We start from the raw sequence: 21,756 nt of genomic DNA, 5'->3' as shown, positions 1-21,756 counted from the left end.
TCCACCATACTACACTGATCAAGGCACATTTGAAAATCTTCCATTTCCTCCTCAGTAGTTACTCCTCCCAACCGTTCACTGGGTTTAATCACAGCATTAAAATCACCCCCTATGAACCAAGGACCCTGAATATGCAAGCTGAAAGCAATTAATCGACTCCATAAAGCCTTCCTCTCATGGACACCATTAAAGGCATATACAATAGTGAAGTGAAACGAAGAACCATTAGCATGATCCTGAACAATTGTATGGATAAACTGAGCATTATACTCAAGAAATTGAACATTGAATAGATTAGGTTTCCATAAAATCCACACTCTACCTCCTTTATGGTACTGAGTATTTGTAGACACACACCAACCATTACAAATATTATTCCTAACTCCATTTAGAGACGAAGATTTAACCTTCGTCTCAAGGAGGCCAAACAATCCAACTTGATGATGGTGTAGGAACCATTAAATGTACTTCTGCTTAGCTGGACTATTCAACCCCCTCACATTCCAAAAGCCTATCATTGTCCCCCCCCCCTCTCAGGGGGTACAATAATCGTCCCTATTCCGACCTTTGGAGTAGCATTGTTTAAGGCCTCCATGAAGGTACACCGACTTAGTTAATTCTCACATGCTAGGATTAATTTATTGTTTGTTGCATTGCATGCATATAACCTTCAATACATCGAGTATAGATAACTACCCTAATCATTACTATAGGCCGCTATCGAGGCGGGCGGGATTAGGTGTTCGATCAAAAGAGCTTCCTAATACGTACCCTCACCCCTTACTCTAGATCTCTGTGAACATCCGTGTTCATTGGCATCCACGAGAGTCATTCTAGACATAGAATGCTAAGGGTAACGAGTTCTTGGTGTTCATGTCACTACTTTGTGTCTTGACATGACACGAGGTATTCGAACGGTTTCCAATTTTCCACAATAAATTGGTGGCGACTCCACAATTGCAAAGCTTGCTCGCTTTCACCGAGCGACCCCCGTAGGCCCGCGTCCACAGTAACTTGGGTTTAATTCTGTGTAATATTCTACTTATTCTGTCTATTTTGATTTAAGTATATTTTGATTTGTAGTTCCCACCTTCAATCAAAAACAAAGACCCAATCTATTCGAAGGAAGACATCGCCGACATGAGAAATAAGTGGGCCACTTATTTTCTTTCATTAACGGATGGTCAATAGTCTGCTCATTATGTATGTGTGTATATAGAGCCATGTGTAATTAGTTTTGGTCACCTTGTTTATATTTGATGTTGGGTTGAGTAGATCAATCTGTGTAATACTCTGATGTTGTAGGATTGAATTTTTGCAATGCGCAGCTGCTGAAATGCTATTTTGCAGTAGCATTTCAGCGGAACCTGCTATGCAAAAATTAGCATTTCAGCAGCTGCTGGAACCTGCTAAAATAATTTTTTTAAAAAAATATTTATAAATTCGATTACGGTTAAAAATAAAACCGTTGTCAATAAATATATTGACAACGGTCGCATTTAAATAGAAACCTGTTGACATATTCATCCATAATATAACGGTTTAATAAGCATAAACCGTTGTCGAATTCATGACATTTAAAATGGTTTAATAAGCATAAACCGTTGTCATATTTACTATTTTACAATGGTTTTGTTTCCGTAAAACCATTGTCATAGGTTTCCGTAGAGCATTCCAACTAATACTACCACGGTTTCAATATTATAGACAACGGTTTTTGAACCGTTCTTAATATTGTATTACGGTTATTTGAACCCGTTATTTACATTTCATAACGGCTCCGCCTTTTTAACAACCATGGTCACAAAATAACAACGGTCGATGTAATAACGGTTCCGTGTTTTGTATTACAATGGTATATCACCTTATCTAACCGTTGTTGCACCTATTATTTGGTGTAGTGAGCCTTAATTGAGCTTAATGATGTGGCCTTATTGAGCCAAATTCGTTCATTTAAAGAAATAAAAATATCTCATGAAAGTGAATATCTCATGAAAAGTCATATGAGACTCACATATGCAAGAATTTGATATGAGAAAAGAAAAGTGATCTGCGAGATGAAATTTTGATATTCATATTATGGTCTGAAGTTCATAAATGTTATAAATACTGAAATTGTGACCTGAAATTCACAATGTTTACAAATTATGACCAGAATCCTCTTTATTGGATCAGTATTCACGATAATTTAACTCAACTCCACTAATATCTCGACGTAAGTTGTTATAATGTGGTAATCTAGTATGAATGTTGATTTCTAACTCGGTTTAGTATAATACTTTGCGAACTATGCTGAGCATAAGAGACTCCATGTTTAAATGGTTTAATTTTTGTTACTTTAAAAATAGTTGATTCATGATTAATGTACATATATTTTAACATGACGCTTTAGAGTTTTTATTTGGTATCATTAGTGTCATCATGAATTTGGTCCTATAATTTGGTTTTTGTTGTAACTGGCTGATAATAAAGGTATACGTAACCGATTAAGGATGCTAGTGGCGGTATAATAAAGTATACATAACCAATTATTTTATTATCTGCGTTGCCGACCTTATTCCCTTTTAGTCATATCGTTGCGCAAACCATAATTATACCATATAGTAGGGTCTTATCATGAGATATAGTGATATTTATCCGAAGCATAAACAATGATGATGCATATCTTGTTTTGGACGATGTTGATTTACTAATAGCTAAATAGTGTTGTTTCTTGCCACATATCTTAAAACAATTTACATACTAATCACATATAAAGTTAGACTTGTAATAACAGGTAAAAAGCTATATATCAATTACGGTTAATAGTATAATTATGTAAGGATAAGGGTATTATAAATTTGATTGTGTTATATTATAATCATTGTTTATAATTGGTTTAAAGATACACCCTCTGTCAGTTATAATGTTTGGTTTATTAGGTTTCTATATGATGAGTTTGAAGGCAATAATTTATTTGAAAGTTAAATTATGTTCTGTATCATTGTATACGTTGACAAAAATATTTGTTGAGCGTGTGACATAATAATTATATTTTTTTTGATGACAATACTCAAAGAGTAATATAGTCATGTTCCCTGAAGGAACATTGATGAGTCTTGCCTACATATACGAGACACCTGTTGTGTCTTATGTCACATCATTTATCTAGCCGGATAGATTATAAAAGATTGCATAGGTTGTTGACAACTAAGAAACTTGACATGAAATGATCTGGATGTGACAGTTCAGGCCATCCGGGTTCTTATTACATACACCCGTTTTGATAAACCTGAAGTTTATCCTAAGGAAAATATAAGTGCTCAAAATCTTTCGTGTAAATTTATCAAAGGCAAGACATTACACGAAGTCTGAGTATATTTAATATTGAAGATCACAGTTTGATTATTTTATGGAATCGTTAGTCTCCGAAAAGGGCATTGTAATTCAGCACATTTAAAATCCAGCTGCATTATATATTACTCCCCAAAAGATTTTGTTAATGTACAAAAATGCCCATATAAATTCTTATCGGTGATATGAGAAATTAAGGTCCAAGGTGGTTATGGTTTTTACCACCTTAGGGGGAGAATGATAAGTAAAAACTGGTAAAAACAAACAAGTAAATTATTCCCAACTGAACCTGAAGTTCAGTGGTTTGTTTTCAATATGAAATACATCAAGTAGAGGTAGTTCATGGAATTAGAAATGATAGTATTCATTTGGTTATGAAAATGTATTATGATACCACTTTTATCAGCTTATCAAAATGTGATATGTTACATTAAAATCTATGATTTAATTATAGATAGTTTAGCTCTATATGTGGTATAGCGAGCTATACATTAGTCATAGAAAATATATGTAATGAAAAATTAGATTCTTACCAAATTGAACAATAAAGCACACGTGAAATATAGTGTGAGAGTCATATCGGTTCACATATTTCTAGTAATAAGAAAATGACAAGTTTGGGCAGTTGGTACTCCTATGGAGTAAAGAAATTTGGATGTCCTGAAAGTTACATAAATATCTGAATGATAATAGATGGCCTATTCATTAAAAAAACGAGTATACTTATGAGAGAGATTAGATGAGAGAGGATCCTCTCTAAGCTTTCTTTTCACGCAAGCTTTCCGATCATGGCTCGACTGAAATCTAATGAACCCACGCATCTCTCGCCTTCGGGGGTTTCTTCCACTCCCTCGTCTGCGAGAGGTCCGGTTTCGTCAGTCACTCCAGTGGTTACTCAATCTCAGGCTACTCCGTCTGTTGCTGTTCCTGAGAGCTCAACAGCTGCACCAACTCCGCCCCTTGACGACAATCCTTCGACTAAGATGAGCTGGAAAGAACGTATCATCGCTCGCTCTCACCTTGGGATGGAGCTATACTCGATGGCAAGTACACAAGAAAAGGAGAATGAAGTTACGATTGATATGGCGGATGTACAAGGGGAAATTGATTACTGGCAATACACGCTAGTTGGACAGTTCCTGGGAGCCAAACCATCTCTTATTCAGGTTCGTGATTTTGTTCAGAAGCATTGGAATCATGTCTCAAAGCCAGATGTCTTATACTTTAAGAAATGTTGGTTCTATTTCAGATTTGAGAAATCTGAGGATATGCAAACAATTATGCGTGGAGGATGTTGGAATTGGAATAATAGTATGTTGGTTCTGAAAAACTGGCATCCTACTTTTGGACGTGAGTTGGATTCTGTCTCTGTTGTGCCTGTTTGGATCTTACTTATGGATTTAGATCCCCTTTTTGGTCACTGGTAGGCTTATCGCGTACCTAACAAAGATAAAATACCCTAGGCATAGCTAACAACAAATGAATGTAGTTAGGGAAGTAGGGGTCGATCTCAGGGAGACGGTGGAGGCAATATGACAAGCTATGAGTAAAATTCTATCAAGGTCGGTCACGATTTGGTTTGGTTTGATTTGATTAAAGTAAAAGCAATGATGAAAAATAAGTTGTAAACAATTATGAATAAGGATCTAGGGGGAATGGGGTCACACATGTAGATTAGCATAAATCGATGTCAAATTAGACGAACATAAAATCAAATGTTGTTTAGGTTATTAGCAATTTCCTCTCGGTCTATTACCCAACCATAGAACGATTACTAACGAGCTCTCGCACAAATTAGATCGAATTATTAAAGCATACTTTGCCTAATTCAATTCCCGACTTTCGCTCTTAGGAAATGAATAACAAATTAATCAACGATTATGGCCAACAATCAAAGATTAACAATATAAAACAAGCATGTATTATAAGCAACAATTTGATAATATAATTCTCTAATTTAACATGTGTAAATGGCTAATCAAACATGGCTTCCCCTCCCCTAGATTAAGAAACTACTCACACATAATTACGATTAGACTAACAACAATAAGATGAATAAAAATGAACATGGTAACAATATATAAACTGGTCAAATAATAGCATAAACAATATTAGAATATAATAAAGATAATTGATGTAAATAATGAGAGAATGAATAGAATTTAATATGGAACTAATTATTTTATTGTTTGTTGTCTATGTCTCTATGTTTTTCGTACTTCTGAAAAGCAAATCACCTCCATTATATAGGCGCTCATTTGAGCTTTCAAATTTAATTATACATGTACGTTTAGAACAAATAATTAATATAAATACATTACATATAAAATTATTCCTACGGTTTTGTGCTTTTAGTGCATGAAGTTTCTTCACATAAAGAATGTTTCATGAATTAAAGAATTAATTTGATATGTTTCATGTTGTAATTATCAGAATAACTCTTCACCCGTGTAAATGTTGCATGCGTTTTGCTCGTAAAAATCCTTCAATGTAACATCATCAAATTGAATGCTTCAAGACTTGATGTTCAATGCACTAACTTCTACGAATATGCTTCTTTATTTTATCATTTGTAAAATGATGGTCTTGTCAACATTATTCAATAGTTGGCTTTCATTTTATTTTGACTGACTTCGTTTTTACTTTGTGGACTTGGAGATTTTGAGTCTGAGCTTGAAGTCCTTAATTGTTTTGCCAGTTTTTATTCATCGCCTCGCTTAGCCGTTTAGCTAATATCAGTATCAAAATAGCTCCTTCCTACAAATAATTATATAATTGCAGTAAAATGTTATAGGAAGGAATTTATTATTAAAATACACTATAATGCTTAAAATCAATGTAAAATTATGGAAAATAAGTATATAAAATATAGTAAATTATATGCTTGGAGTTGCAAGAATCTTCCCAAAATGACCTTCCATGGCCAAGACTCGTCTCAAGTAGCCTCGTGATTCTTGGTGAGTGCCAAAATGACAGGAAAAATCCGACAATTGCTTCATTTTCTACAAAAACACAATAATGCATGCAAAACACCTAGAACACGGAATTAGCTCATAAAATCATTTTATAAAGTGCAATTGTCATGTAAAATCGAGCTAAAAGAGGGGTGAAAATAATATAAAAATACGACACATCAAATTCCCCCAAGCTAAGCCCTTGCTTGTCCTCAAGCAAGCATACAAATCAAGACAAGGGCAACGAGTCACTAAATCTCATCAATTGCAAATCCCAACATCAGCTAACAAGCACAATGAATCATAATCCCGAAACAACATGGGCATAGGGAGAATGCAAAAACATGGATGAGATTTACATGGCGGTGTAGCATGAAAGACTTCATCTAAACGTTTCGGCTCTTGCATGATCTTTTGACAATGGACTCTCGCGGTTCACTCAAGCGCACATCTGTATGTAAAAGGCAATTTATTTGAGTGGCACTCACCTACTCCGACTCATGAAAGTGCGCCCGCAACCTAATATGGTAATCATTCCACGTCCACAAGTCAAAGCAATCAAATGCAAGCATAGAAAAAAGACAATGGTAAAAATAAGGTAAAAGGGATATGGGTAAGAAGGGGGAACAAATGAATTATGGAAAGTGGTGCTAAGTTAAGCTAGCAACTAACCAAGATGTGCATGGATGCTCAATCCAAACTCCAACCCAATTCCAAGTAGAGGACATGAAGCCAAAATCAGCAATTCGACTTCCTTTTAATTCAAAACAAAAGTAAACTTCCCAAAAATCATGATTAACAACATAGAAGTTATTTCACAAACCTCTTCTCTTCTTCTTTTCTAAAAATTTTCAACAAATTCATTTTTTTTCATTTTGATCATGCTTCTTTCTTTGATTTTCTTTCTTTTCGTCACTTTTTTCAACTTTCTTTTTTTCAATTCACTTTTTTTTTCATTCTTCACAAATTTCACTTTGTTTTTCTCAACTTCTCAATTTCCTTGCATCCTCCTTTTTCAATCTCAAGATAACATTTCAAGTAGACAGAAAGGTACGAAAATCAGTAATTCCGCCCAACCAAGCTCACAATGACATAAGCTGAACAATATCCCAAATAAGCACCCAAACACAAATGATAAAGTTAGTAGCTCAACAAGGTAGGCAAGTTTTTAATGTAGCTAGATATGAGGAAATGTGTGAGAGGGTTTCAAAATGGGCAACAATAGTCATGTGAACGGCTTCAAATGCTCGCAAAATATGAATGCAATGCTCGTTAGAAATGGGATAAAGACCATACTTATGCGTTTTGACATGACGTACACCATAAGGAGACCTACACACACCTAGATGAGACCGGATATAGATGCACCGGTCGTTAGAGGCTCTACCTTACCAATTTTTTAGGTTGCCAATGTCAAGATCAAGCCTACTAGATCTAAATTCCATCCACTCACTATGTCAAGACATCCCCATGTATGCAAAATCCCGTCGATAAGTACGAATCATTAGCTATAAAGCTACAATTGGGATAAGCAAGGAGAGAAAATAGTAAGCTCAAGTGGGGGTAAGCATCACAAAGTCACAAGAGAAGAACAATTTTTCAAATTTTTGATTTTTTTTTCAACTAAACTACATGCAAAGCTAACTAATATGCTCTAACTAGATGCAAATTCCTCCCCCAAGCTAAACATCACATTGTCCCCAATGTGCACACAGAAACAACCATCAAACCGTAGAAAACGGTTTTCAGCACATTATCTAGCAAGGTACAATACGTTTAATGGGGAAAGGGAACGAAAAACTAAATGCAAAGGAAGGAAAGCTTACTAAACGATCTAGCCTCCCCCAAGCTAGTATGTACAAGGGGGTCATACATTTCGTCATCAAGAAAAGGGCCACCAGCAGTGGCTCGGCTCATCATTGGGTGCGTGATCACCTCCGGATCCCAATGCACCATCAAAGGAACTACTTCCAGCTTGGTAGTCACTAGCATAGTCATAAATACCCCTTGCACCACTTGAGCTGCCACCATAATAATCATAGCCTCCATAGCCGCCTCCTAAGCCTTTAACTCCATAATCCGAACCACAATAGTATGGACTGGGTTATAAGTACCTGCAACATGATCAGCAGAAGACGGAAACCCACCCTCTAGCCAAGGATACAAGGATGGGTGAGGGCCCTCGGGTGGAATAACATCTCAACATCTTCTTCTTCTTCATCATTTGGCTCCTCTTGAGCTCTTCTTCTTTCACCTACAAATGACAATTCAAATAACAACTAAACTAAAAAAGAAGTCTCTAATTCTACAAAAGCAATAAATTTTTCAAAATTACAACAAAACACGGGTTGCCTCCCGAGAAGCGCTGATTTTATGTCCCGCACGACATAATGAAGCTTGAGAATTAATTCGTCAAAGACGGAAGGTCCAAGAAAACTTCCTCCACAACTCCAATGATAGCATTCTCATGATAAATCTTCAAACGATGGCCATTGACTTTGAACTTCTCTCCATTGGTGGTCATTAATTCAATAGAGCCAAGCTTGTTGACATTAATGATGGTGTATGGTCCGGACCACTTTGATCGCAACTTTCCCGGAAAAATCTTCATTCGGGAGTTAAACAAGAGCACTTTGTCACCAATTTGAAAATCTTTCTTGAGTATTTTCTTGTCATGCCAACGTTTTGTTTTCTCCTTATAAAGACGGGAGCTCTCATAGGCCTGCAAACAAAATTCATCAAGCTCATTAAGTTGCAATAACCTTTTCTCACCACATAAAGTAGCATTAAAATTAAGCTCCTTGATTGCCCAGTATGCTTTTTGCTCCATCTCCACGGGTAAATGACAAGCTTTTCCATAGACCAACCTATATGGCGAGGTGCCAATAGGTGTCTTAAAAGCGGTCCTATATGCCCACAAGGTGTCATCTAGCTTCATACTCCAATCCTTTCTTAACTTGGTAACAACTTTCTCAAGTATGGACTTGAGCTCACGATTTGAATCTTCAACTTGGCCACTTGTTTGTGGATGATAGGCCAAGCCTCTTCTATGGGAAACTCCATACTTAGCAAGCAATGCATCAAGTTGTTTCTCACCAAAATGCGTGCCACGATCACTAATCACCGCCCTAGGGACACCAAAGCGTGGAAATATGATTTTCTTGAACAAGTTTATCACATGACGAGCATCATTTGTTGGAGTAGCAATTGCCTCTACCCATTTAGAGACATAGTCAACGGCGACTAAGATGTAACGATTACCCTTTGATGAAGGAAAAGGGCCTTGGAAATCAATACCCCATACATCGAAAATTCCAACTTCAAGTATCCCGGTTTGAGGCATCTCATGCCTTCTTGAAATAGAGCCGGTCCTTTGGCAAGCATCACATGCCATCACGAAATTCTTGGCATCTTGGAACATGGTGGGCCAATAGAACCCGGATTGGAGAATCTTAGCAACGGTCTTAGATGGTCCATGGTGACCACCATAAGGGGAAGAATGACAACCTTCTAGAACACCCTTCACATCCCATTGTGGGATACATATCCGGTACAATCCATCGGAGCAATGCTTGAACAAATAAGGATCATCCCATAGATAAAACTTGGCATCATGGATGAACTTCTTCTTTTGTTGATATGAAAGGTTTGGTGGCAACTCATGACCAACAAGATAGTTGGCAATATCGGCATACCATGGAGTATTTGAATCGACCATCATCAAGGAGTCATCGGCAAAAGAATCATCAATTGGAATATGAATACTTCCATCATCAACTCTCAAGCGGGAAAGGTGATCGGCAACAACATTTTCAGCCCCTTTCTTGTCACGAATCTCAAGATCAAATTCTTGCAAAAGCAAGATCCATCGAATAAGCCTTGGCTTTGCCTCCTTCTTTGAGAGTAGATGTTTTAAGGCGGCATGATCGGAGTGGACAATGACTTTGGATCCAATCAGATAGGAGCGGAATTTGTCTAAGGCATAGACAATAGCAAGAAGCTCCTTCTCGGTGGTGGCATAGTTGATTTGAGCTTCATCCAAAGTTTTTCTTGCATAGTAGATAGCATGGAGCACTTTGTCCTTTCTTTGTCCAAGAACGGCACCTACCGCATAGTCACTAGCATCGCACATCAGTTCAAATGGCAAATTCCAATCCGGTGATTGGATGATAGGTGCAGAGATCAAAGCCTTCTTAATCCTATTGAATGACTCAAGACAAGCATTAGTAAACACAAAAGGAGCATCCTTTAAAAGGAGCTCGGTAAGGGGCTTGGCAATTTTGGAAAAATCCTTAATGAAGCGGCGGTAGAACCCCGCATGGCCTAAAAAGCTCCTTACACCTTTAACATTCACGGGAGGGGGAAGTTGTTCAATAACTTATACCTTAGCACGATCCACTTCAATACCTCTTTCCGAAACAAGATGACCAAACACCACTCCTTCATTCACCATAAAGTGGCACTTTTCCCAATTTAAAACCAAATCTACTTCTTCACATCTTTTCAAAACCTTGGTTAAGTTAGCCAAACATGTATCAAATGTAGTGCCATAGACACTAAAATCATCCATGAAAACTTCCATGATTGACTCAATAAAATCCGAGAAAATACTAGTCATGCAACGTTGGAAGGTCGCGGGTGCATTACATAGACCAAAGGGCATCCTACGGTAGGCAAAGGTACCATAAGGGCAAGTAAAAGTGGTCTTTTCTTGGTCATCGGGGTGAATTGGTATTTAAAAGAATTCCGAATAACCATCTAAGTAGCAAAAGTATTTATGACATGCCAACCTCTCTAACATCTGGTCAATAAAGGGCAATGGGTAATGGTCTTTTTTTCTGGCCAAATTCAACCTCCTATAGTCAATGCACATGCGCCATCCTGTCACAATTCTAGTGGGGATGAGTTCATCTTTATCATTTTTTACTACAGTGGTCCCGCCTTTCTTAGGAACCACTTGGACCGGACTTACCCATTTCGAATCGGAAATTGCATAAATAATTCCCGCATCCAAAAGTTTCATGACTTCCTTTTTTACCACGTCTTGCATGTTAGGATTTAAACGACGTTGACCTTGGACACATGGTTTATGATCCTCTTCAAGATGAATTCTATGCATGCAAAAATCGGGGCTTATACCCCTCAAATCATCAAGTGTATAACCAATGGCTTTCCTATGTGTTCTCAACACATCCAACAATGAAGACAATTGACTCTCACTCAAGTGGGCACTAACTATGACCGGACACATTTCCGACTCGTCAAGAAAAGCATATTTCAAATTCAAGGGGAGGGGTTTAAGCTCGGGTTTTTGTACCTCAACCTTGGTAGAAGTAGCAACCAAACCTATGAATTGAGAGCTTTCCTCCAATGGTAGCTCCTCTCCATCTAATTCCACCTCCAAAGCATCAATTTCTTCACTTCCAATATCTCCATCACCTGAAAAAGATTCCAACAACAAGAGTGCCTCCAAAGGATCTTTGCTTAAAGATCGAGGCAATGAGTCATCTACAATAACATCAACAACATCTAAAACTTCAAGGGAATAACATGACTCCTCTAGCATTGGACTCTTCATAGCATTATTCAAATTATAAGTGACCTTGTCATCACCTACTTCCAATGTTAACTTACCATTCTTGACATCAATGACCGCGCCCGCGGTATGTAAAAATGTCCTTCCCAAAATGATTGGGATTTGTGAATCTTCGGCAATGTCAAGAACAATAAAATCAACCGGAATAAAAAACTTTCCAACTTTAACGGGCACATCCTCCAAAACACCCAAAGGGCGTTTTATAGAACGGTCTGCCATTTGCAAGGTGACACTAGTACATTTTAATACGCCCATGTTTAATCTTTCACAAATTGAGTATGGCATCACACTCACACTAGCACCTAGATCGCATAAGGCTTTATCAATTGTGTAGGTGCCAATAGTGCATGGAATAGAAAAGCTACCAGGATATTTTAACTTGGGAGGGGACTTATTTTGCAAAAGAGCATTACACTCGGCGGTGAATGCTATAGTTTCAACATTATAAAAATTCCTCTTCCTAGTTAAAATGTCTTTCATGAACTTAGTATAAGAAGGGATTTGGGTGATTAATTCGGTAAAAGGAACGGTTACCTGCAAATTCTTCACCACTTCCATGAACTTACCAAATTGAGTCTCTTTTTGGGCCTTCTTCAATCTATGAGGGAAAGGCACTTGAATCTTTTCCGGCTCTTTTACTTGATCATCCTTCTTTGGAGGAGCATCTTCTACATCTTCCACCACTATTGGCTCATCAACTTTCTTTGAAAGATCCTCAACCTTTCTCGACCTATCAACCTTGTTGCCATCTTCAACATCACCACTTTCCTCACCAACTACCCCACCATCATTGTTAGGCATAAGGGGTTCATCATAAGTGGTACCACTCCTCAAAGTGATAGCATTTGCGGTGTCATGAGGTTGTGCACCTTGAGATGGTAATTGACCTTGTTGTCTTTGGGCACTTGAGGTGGCAAGTTGGGCTATTTGGGTTTCAAGCATTTTTATTATCGCATCTCTAGCTTGATCGCTCTTTTGAATGTGGGCGGCCATATTCCTTTGTGTCTCAACCACTTGTGTCAACAAAGACTCAATCTTATTTAATCCTTGGTTGGATTGTTGGTAATTTGATGATTGACCTTGAGTTTGTTGATTTTGGAAGGGTTGTTGAAAGCTTTGTTGGAAATTTTGTTGATAATGAGGCCTTTGAATTTGATTTTGAAAACCCGGTGGGGGTACTTGAACATGCCTTGGTTGTTGTGGCACATTTTGGATTTGATGTTGTGGATTTAACACATTGGTGCTCTTGTAGGACAAGTTTGGATGATACTTTGTAGCTTCATTGTAGGTGTTGGAGAAAGGACTGAGATTTTGTCTAAAACTTTGAAAAGCATTCACCTCTTCAATAGATGCCCTACACAAAGCGGTGCAATGTCCCGCACCTCCACAAGCTTCACACACCATCACTTGGCTAGTAACATTCACTTGTTCATGAGATTGGGATGAGCTTGCTCCTCGGTTGTCCATTTGTTGTTGGAGAAGAGCCACTTGAGCTTTCAAAAGAGATATAGTTGGATCCTCTTCCTTGTCTTTCAATGGGGTGTTACGAGAGTTGACGTATTGGGAATCATGTACCGCCATGGATTCAATGGTAGAATGGGCAAGTTCCGTATCAATTTGGTCAAACCTCCCGTTGTTAGCGGAATCTAGAACTCGACGAGACTCGGCACAACAACCATTATAAAATATAATGGCAAGGAACCATGGATCTAACCCGTGATGAGGGCACTCTCTTTGCAACTCCTTATACCTTTCCCATGCTTCAAACAAACTTTCATGACCATTTTGACGGAATCCCGTGATTTGGCTTCTCAATTGTTGGGTCTTCTCCGGGGGAAAATACTTTTGATAAAATGCAAGAGCCAATGAATCCCAATCGGTAATTTCCATTGTGGCTCTATCAAGACTATTAATCCACAACTTGGCTTTGTCTCTCAAAGAAAAAGGGAAAAGTATCTCCCTAATTTGAGCTTGTGTAACCCCCGGTTGCCTAATCATCGAGCAATAGTCGCAAAAATTTTGAACATGTAAATTAGGATCTTCCGTTGGACTCCCACCAAATTGCTTCTTCTCAACAAGGCTAATGAAAGCCGGCTTGATTTCAAAATCAGCTGCACCAATTTGGGTAGTAACAATGCCCCTAGGAAGCATTGCCGCGGTGGGCTTAGAGTGATCGGATAAACGAACCATATTCTTGATTGGTGGTGTTGAACTAGAAGCCCCCTCTTCCTCAATAATTTGAATATCTTCTTCGTAAGATCTCCTCACACTTTCAAGTCCTTCAATAGATGTAGCTTCAGAAATCTCCTTAAAGAAGCGTAGTCGTCTATGCAAAGTTCTTTCGGGCTCGAGATCAATTGGAAGTAATTCACCAATCCGAGAGGAACTGGGCATAAGACAACAACCTAGAGGAGATCGTGAGTAACGGTCTTAAGGAACAAGTGCTTCTTAAGACAAAGAAAAACAAGATAGAAATCAACTAATCACAAAGCAAACAAAACCGTGCTCCCCGGCAACGGCGCCAAAATTTGGTAGGCTTATCGCGTACCTAACAAAGATAAAATACCCTAGGCATAGCTAACAACAAATGAATGTAGTTAGGGAAGTAGGGGTCGATCTCAGGGAGACGGTGGAGGCAATATGACAAGCTATGAGTAGAATTCTATCAAGGTCGGTCACGATTTGGTTTGGTTTGATTTGATTAAAGTAAAAGCAATGATGAAAAATAAGTTGTAAACCATTATGAATAAGGATCTAGGGGGAATGGGGTCACACATGTAGATTAGCATAAATCGATGTCAAATTAGACGAACATAAAATCAAATGTTGTTTAGGTTATTAACAATTTCCTCTCGGTCTATTACCCAACCATAGAACGATTACTAACGAGCTCTCGCACAAATTAGATCGAATTATTAAAGCATACTTTGCCTAATTCAATTCCCGACTTTCGCTCTTAGGAAATGAATAACAAATTAATCAACGATTATGGCCAACAATCAAAGATTAACAATATGAAACAAGCATGTATTATAAGCAACAATTTGATAATATAATTCTCTAATTTAACATGTGTAAATGGCTAATCAAACATGGCTTCCCCTCCCCTAGATTAAGAAACTACTCACACATAATTACGATTAGACTAACAACAATAAGATGAATAAAAATGAACATGGTAACAATATATAAACTGGTCAAATAATAGCATAAACAATATTAGAATATAATAAAGATAATTGATGTAAATAATGAGAGAATGAATAGAATTTAATATGGAACTAATTATTTTATTGTTTGTTGTCTATGTCTCTATGTTTTTCGTACTTCTCAAAAGCAAATCACCTCCATTATATAGGCGATCATTTGAGCTTTCAAATTTAATTATACATGTACGTTTAGAACAAATAATTAATATAAATACATTACATATAAAATTATTCCTACGGTTTTGTGCTTTTAGTGCATGAAGTTTCTTCACATAAAGAATGTTTCATGAATTAAAGAATTAATTTGAGATGTTTCATGTTGTAATTATCAGAATAACTCTTCACCCATGTAAATGTTGCATGCGTTTTGCTCGTAAAAATCCTTCAATGTAACATCATCAAATTGAATGCTTCAAGACTTGATGTTCAATGCACTAACTTCTACGAATATGCTTCTTTATTTTATCATTTGTAAAATGATGGTCTTGTCAACATTATTCAATAGTTGGCTTTCATTTTATTTTGGACGGCTTCGTTTTTACTTTGTGGACTTGGAGATTTTGAGTCTGAGCTTGAAGTCCTTAATTGTTTTGCCAGTTTTTATTCATCGCCTCGCTTAGCCGTTTAGCTAATATCAGTATCAAAATAGCTCCTTCCTACAAATAATTATATAATTGCAGTAAAATGTTATAGGAAGGAATTTATTATTAAAATACACTATAATGCTTAAAATCAATGTAAAATTATGGAAAATAAGTATATAAAATATAGTAACTTATATGCTTGGAGTTGCAAGAATCTTCCCAAAATGACCTTCCATGGCCAAGACTCGTCTCAAGTAGCCTCGTGATTCTTGGTGAGTGCCAAAATGACAGGAAAAATCCGACAATTGCTTCATTTTCTACAAAAACACAATAATGCATGCAAAACACCTAGAACACGGAATTAGCTCATAAAATCATTTTATAAAGTGCAATTGTCATGTAAAATCGAGCTAAAAGAGGGGTGAAAATAATATAAAAATACGACACATCAGTCACCTAAAGCCTTAAGCAAGATAGCCAGTAAGATAGGAAAACCGCTTTATGCTGATCCTGTTACTACTCATAAAGAGCGTCTGGGTTTTGCTAGGGTTCTTGTGGAATTGGATGTTTCTAAACCTATTCCTGAAGAGTTACTGTTGCATTCACCGTTTGGGGGTTCCATCTTACAGAGGGTTGTAGTTGAATGGATGCCTTATTTCTGCCATCATTGTAAGAAACTTGGGCATGAGCAAGGGAATTGTCGACTTCTTAAGAAAACTGAATTGCCTAAGAAAGGGACTGTCACTAAGAAAACATATGTTGCAGTGGTAAAATCTACTAAGACAACTGGGGAACCAATTAATCTGGAGAACTCTGATTAAACTGAGTAGGATGGGACTGAGACCCCTAGGGAGTCACAGAGCCATATTCCTGAAGCAGTTCAGGCTCCTATGGTAGTCAGTCCAAAGGCTAAACCTCCTGATGATTCTGGTAGAGTTGTAATCTCTGAAGGGAAATCTGCTCCAACTTCAGAGTGCTCTAAGGAGACAACCAATGGTTTACACCAGGAGATGGTTACTGAGATTAGGGGGTGCATTGATATTGAGGCCAGTGCTGATAAGGTTGCTGATAACTCTGTTGTCCTTCCAATTATCTCTTCTGAACAAGTAGCCCTATGTCCTGAAGAAGGTCCTACTATGCTTCTTTTAGATACTGGGCAGAAGACTTTTAGAAGGCCCTCGGATGAGCAGATTATAGAAGGGACTGGTGATATCCCACCTTCCCCATGAAAATTGGATCATGGAATATTAGAGGTATGAATGAATACCTCAAGCAAAAAGAAGTAGTGGCTCTCTTTAACAAAAATAAATTGGATATTATTGGAGTTTTAGAAACTAGAATCAAGATTCATAATATGAATAAAGCAATGTGCTCTACTTTTCAGCATTTTGCCCTTACTCATAATTACAATTCTCATTATAATGGTAGAATTTGGCTCTTATGGAAGAGCTCTCTCCTCAAGGTTACTGTTATTAGTGAAGCAAGCCAATGGATCACTGTCCAAATTTAGTATATGACCTCTTTCTCTGGGTTTATTACTTTTGTGTATGGTTCTAATGATGATGACCCTAGGATGCAGCTTTGGGACCACCTCAGGAATTCCCAATTTAATTCTCCCTGGCTTATTTTAGGAGATTTTAACTGTGTTAGAAGTGTTGATGAAAGGATTAGTGACTGCCCTCCAGTGCTTTCTGAGTTAGATGATTTCAATGCTTGCCTTGATGATGCTGGCTTGAATGACCTCTCCACTGTGGGATGCTACTACACTTGGACTAATAATCAAAATCCTGCTAGTAGGAAGTGGATTAAACTGGATAGGGTCCTCTGCAATGTTGATTGGCTCTCCACTTTCCCATCTTCTTTTGCTGAGGCCCTCCCCTCTGGTTTATTTGATCATTCTCCCTTAATTGTTACTCTTGACCCTGCTATTCAGTCTAGACCTAAACCTTTTCAGTATCTAAATTGTTGGGGTGATGATCCTCTCTTTCTGGAAACTGTTCCTCAGATTTGGTCCACTAAGGTTCAGGGTACTGCAATGTATCAACTGGTCACTCATTTGAAGCTGCTGAAACCTGCTTTAAAGAAGCTAAATGCTAAAAACTACTCTCACCTCTCTGCTCGGATCAAAGAAGTCCAAGACAAACTTCACACCTGCCAACTTCTGTTGCAAGTCTCTCCCACAAATGGAGACCTGCAGGAGGAGGAAGCTACTCTCACTAGGCAATATTATCAGCTTAAAAAATCTGAGCTAAGCATGCTTCATCAGAGAGCTAAAGAGCATGATATTAAGGCTATGGATACCAATTCTGCCTATTTTTTCTCCAAAGTGGCAGCCAAAAGGAACAATAACTCCATCTCTAAAGTCCATGATATGAGTGGAAATATTTGTGAGGATAATGACTCTATTGGTTATGCTTTTGAGGAGTACTATAAGACTCTTTTGGGGGAGACTGGCCCTAATGTGGTGCCTGACCTGGGGGTTATCAAGACTGGTCCCTGTCTTACTGAAGATTTACAACATCTACTTATTCAAAGTGTTACTCCTGAGGAAGTTAGAAAAGCTCTCTTCTCTATTGACCAGAATAAGAGCCCTGGCCCTGATGGTTATTCCTCTGGATTCTTTAAGCAAGCCTGGAATATTATTCAGGGAGACTTTACTAGAGCTGTCACTGATTTCTTCAGGACTGGCAAATTGCTGAAGGAGATCAATGCCACTGTCATTGCTCTCCTCCCTAAAAAGGAGAATGCCAATACTGTCTTGGAATATCGCCCTATCTCATGCTGCAATACCATTTACAAGACTATTAGTAAAATTTTAGCTAATAGACTTAAAAGGGTTTTGCCTCATTTGGTTGGGCAAGAGCAAGCTGCTTTTGTACATGGACGATCTATTTTTGATAACACTCTCCTTACTCAGGAGCTGATTAGAGGGTATGCTAAGTCTAATATTTCTCCCAAATGTATGATCAATATTGACATACAGAAAGCCTTTGACTCTATTGATTGGCACTTCCTTCAGCAAATGCTCTTTGCCATGGGTTTCCCTGACATTTTCACTCAATGGCTACTTGCTTGTGTCACCTCTGCCAAGTACTCACTGAAGATCAATGGCAGTTTAGTTGGTTACTTCTCTGGTAAGAAGGGCTTGAGGCAAGGGGATCCCCTCTCCCCTCTTTTATTTGTGCTTAGTATGGAGGTCCTCTCTAGGCATCTTAGGAGACTTGAGTTTAATTCTCACCCTAAGTGTGCCAGGATTGGACTCTCCCACCTGCTTTTTGCGGATGACCTATTGATCTTTACTCGTGGTGATGTTGCTTCTGTTCAAGCTGCTCTCCAGGGGGTCAATCAATTTGCTTCCTGGTCTGGGCTCAAAGCTAATGCTCAAAAGTCTAGCATATACTTTGGAGGGGTAAAACAGCATATTCAGACTGCCATTCTTCATTCTACTCAATTCTCTCAGGGGACTTTCCCTTTTAGGTATCTTGGCACCCTCTTCAGTCTTCTAGGTTAACAAATGCCATGTACCATTCTCTTATTCAGAAAATTCAGAGCAGAATCACTCACTGGGCTAGTAAAAATTTGAGCTATGCTGGAAGAATTCAACTTCTTAATTCAGCAATTTTTGGATTGGAAAGTTTCTGGTGCTCTTGTCTGTTCTTACCTGTTGCTATTATTAGGCATATTGAAAAACTTTGCAGGCAATTTATTTGGGGATATTCTTAGGGTGAAAGACGGCTTATTTTCTTCAGTTGGGATAAAGTATGTCGCAGTACCAGAGCAGGGGGATTTGATATGAGGGAAATTCTTAGCTGGAATAAAACTTTGATGCTGAAACAATTCTGGAAACTTACCTGCAATACTGGGTCTGTTTGAACTAAATGGATGCATTCTTATATCATTAGGGATGCTGACATTTGGACCATACAACCCCTTGTGTCCTCCTCCACAATCTAGAAACGTTTTCTTCAGCTTCGTGACCAGCTCATTCAACTTCTGGGAATGCATCAGGCCAAGCTTCTGCCTGCAAATGGCCCTCCCCCTGCCAGATTGAGGACGGTCTATCAGATTTTCAGAGGTACCACTCCTAAGCTATACTGGACTAAAGCCTTCATGGATCCTGTCATTATGCCAAGGCATAGGGTAATTGTCCTTCTTGCAATGCAGAACAGCCTCTCTACCACTGATAACCTTTGCAAACGAGGTTTTCACATGGTCATTCGTTGTGTGTTATGCTTTAAGGCGGAAGAGACTGCACAACATCTCTTCTTTGCTTGTGAGTACTCTTCTTGCGTTCTTCAGGCTCTGTTTACTTGGCAAGGGTTTACAAGACGTCATTTGAGTCTTAATCATGAGCTTCGAAGACTTGCTCAGGTCACTGGGAAGAATATTCGCAAGAAATGGGCTAACTGTACTCTGGGTGCGGCAGTTTACAATTTATGGGCTGAGAGAAATGCACAAATATTTCAGGATACTTATCGCTCTTCTGATCAACTAATTTATGTGACAAAAAATGTAATCCGAGTTCGTGTCTTAGCATATATGAATGGCCTCACTAATGAGGTTGTTAGCATTAGCCTAGCTTTGTAGAGTCGCCTTAATAGAGGGGTCATGTCCTCTAGTAGGTGTTGCTTTGTAAGGCCCTGTTCTTTTGACCGAAATTGTCCTGAACTAATCGAATCAATCGAACCGAATGGAGTGAATCGAATCAATCAACTTAATAGAGTGAATCTGAATCAATCGATCTCGAATCGAATCGAATCGAATCGAATCTGAAATAAAAATAAAAATAAAAATAAAAATAAAAATATTAATAATAATAATAATTATAATTATAATTATAATTATAATTATAATAATATAACACCAATAATAATAATAAATATTATAATAATATTATTCATTATTATTATTAATATATTAATATAATCTAATAAGTAATATAAAAAATAAAATAGTAATATAATAATAAATATACTAATACTAATAATAATATATTAGTAATATAGATGATAATATTATTAATAATATTATAATATATTAATAATAATAACTAAAAACAAATATGATAAGTATAATATATATTATAAATAATAATAATTAATATAAATATTAATAATAATAATAACAGATGTAATATAATAATAATAAATATGTTATTAATAATATTAATATAAATAAATATATTAATAAAATAATAAATATAATATAACAATATAATAATAAATATTAATACACTAATATTTCCATGAATCATAATAATATAATAATAAATAAATAAAATAAATATAAATAATAATAATAATAATAAAAAAAAAAAATATAATGATAATAATAACGATAATAATAAGAATAATAATAACTATTATAATGAAAGCTGCGCGCATTTTATAATAAAAAAAAATAATAATAATAATAATAATAATAATAATAATAATAATAACTATAATAGTAATATAATAAATTTTAAAAATGAATTTTAATATAATAATAAAATTAGTAAATAAATTAATATAATGATAATAATAATGATAATAATAATGATAATAATAAGAATATAAAATAAGAATAATAATATTAATGTTGAAATAAACTAATCAATCGAATCGAATCGAATCGAACTAAATGAATCGAATCGATTCAATCGAATCGAATCGAATCGAATCAATAGAGTGAATCGAATCGAATCAACTTAATAGAGTGAATGAATCGAATCGAACTTATTAGAACTGAAATTAAGTCCAAAAGAATAGGGCCTAAGTCCTTTTCTTTCTATCAATAAAAGATCTCACTTCTTACAAAAAAAGATAATAGATGGCCTATATATAAAAGGAATGGTACCAAATACATTCAGATTTCATTGATCAGTACTGACAATATCACGAGATATTGAAATTATATCGATATGTTTAAGGAACCGATATGCATTTGCGCACGAAAAGTAATGGACTAGAAAATGGGGATTTGTTGGGTTCCTTTGATTGATGATAACATGCCCATTTGATGTGTGCTTTCTTAGTTTACCTTTTCAGGATTTATGGTTAAATCAAGCTTGGATTAAGAAGTGTTGAGTTGTTGATCAT

At 36.8% G+C, this 21,756-nt stretch overlaps 1 protein-coding gene and 1 non-coding gene across 2 annotated transcripts; both read left to right on the top strand.

Moving 5' to 3' along the window:
- Window positions 1–13,594: 13,594 nt before the first annotated feature.
- On the top strand, window positions 13,595–13,702 carry LOC141597809 (small nucleolar RNA R71). The gene has a single exon (XR_012523023.1). It is a non-coding gene; the product is annotated as a small nucleolar RNA R71 (small nucleolar RNA).
- A 5,973-nt stretch (window positions 13,703–19,675) lies between these two features.
- LOC141595467 (uncharacterized) lies at window positions 19,676–20,263 on the top strand. The gene has a single exon (XM_074415435.1). The coding sequence runs from the start codon at window positions 19,676–19,678 to the stop codon at window positions 20,261–20,263; it is 588 nt and encodes a 195-aa protein (XP_074271536.1).
- Window positions 20,264–21,756: the final 1,493 nt, after the last annotated feature.

This window comes from Silene latifolia, chromosome 8, assembly GCF_048544455.1.
Source record: "Silene latifolia isolate original U9 population chromosome 8, ASM4854445v1, whole genome shotgun sequence".
In the NCBI taxonomy this organism is placed as follows: domain Eukaryota; kingdom Viridiplantae; phylum Streptophyta; class Magnoliopsida; order Caryophyllales; family Caryophyllaceae; genus Silene; species Silene latifolia.
Note: the sequence above shows the minus strand (reverse complement) of the source record. Positions and strands in the feature narration are given on the sequence as shown.

Bases quoted from the DNA above. Each gene is read 5' to 3' on its own strand.
- LOC141595467 (XM_074415435.1), top strand. From the start codon at position 19,676: ATGCATCAGGCCAAGCTTCTGCCTGCAAATGGCCCTCCCCCTGCCAGA.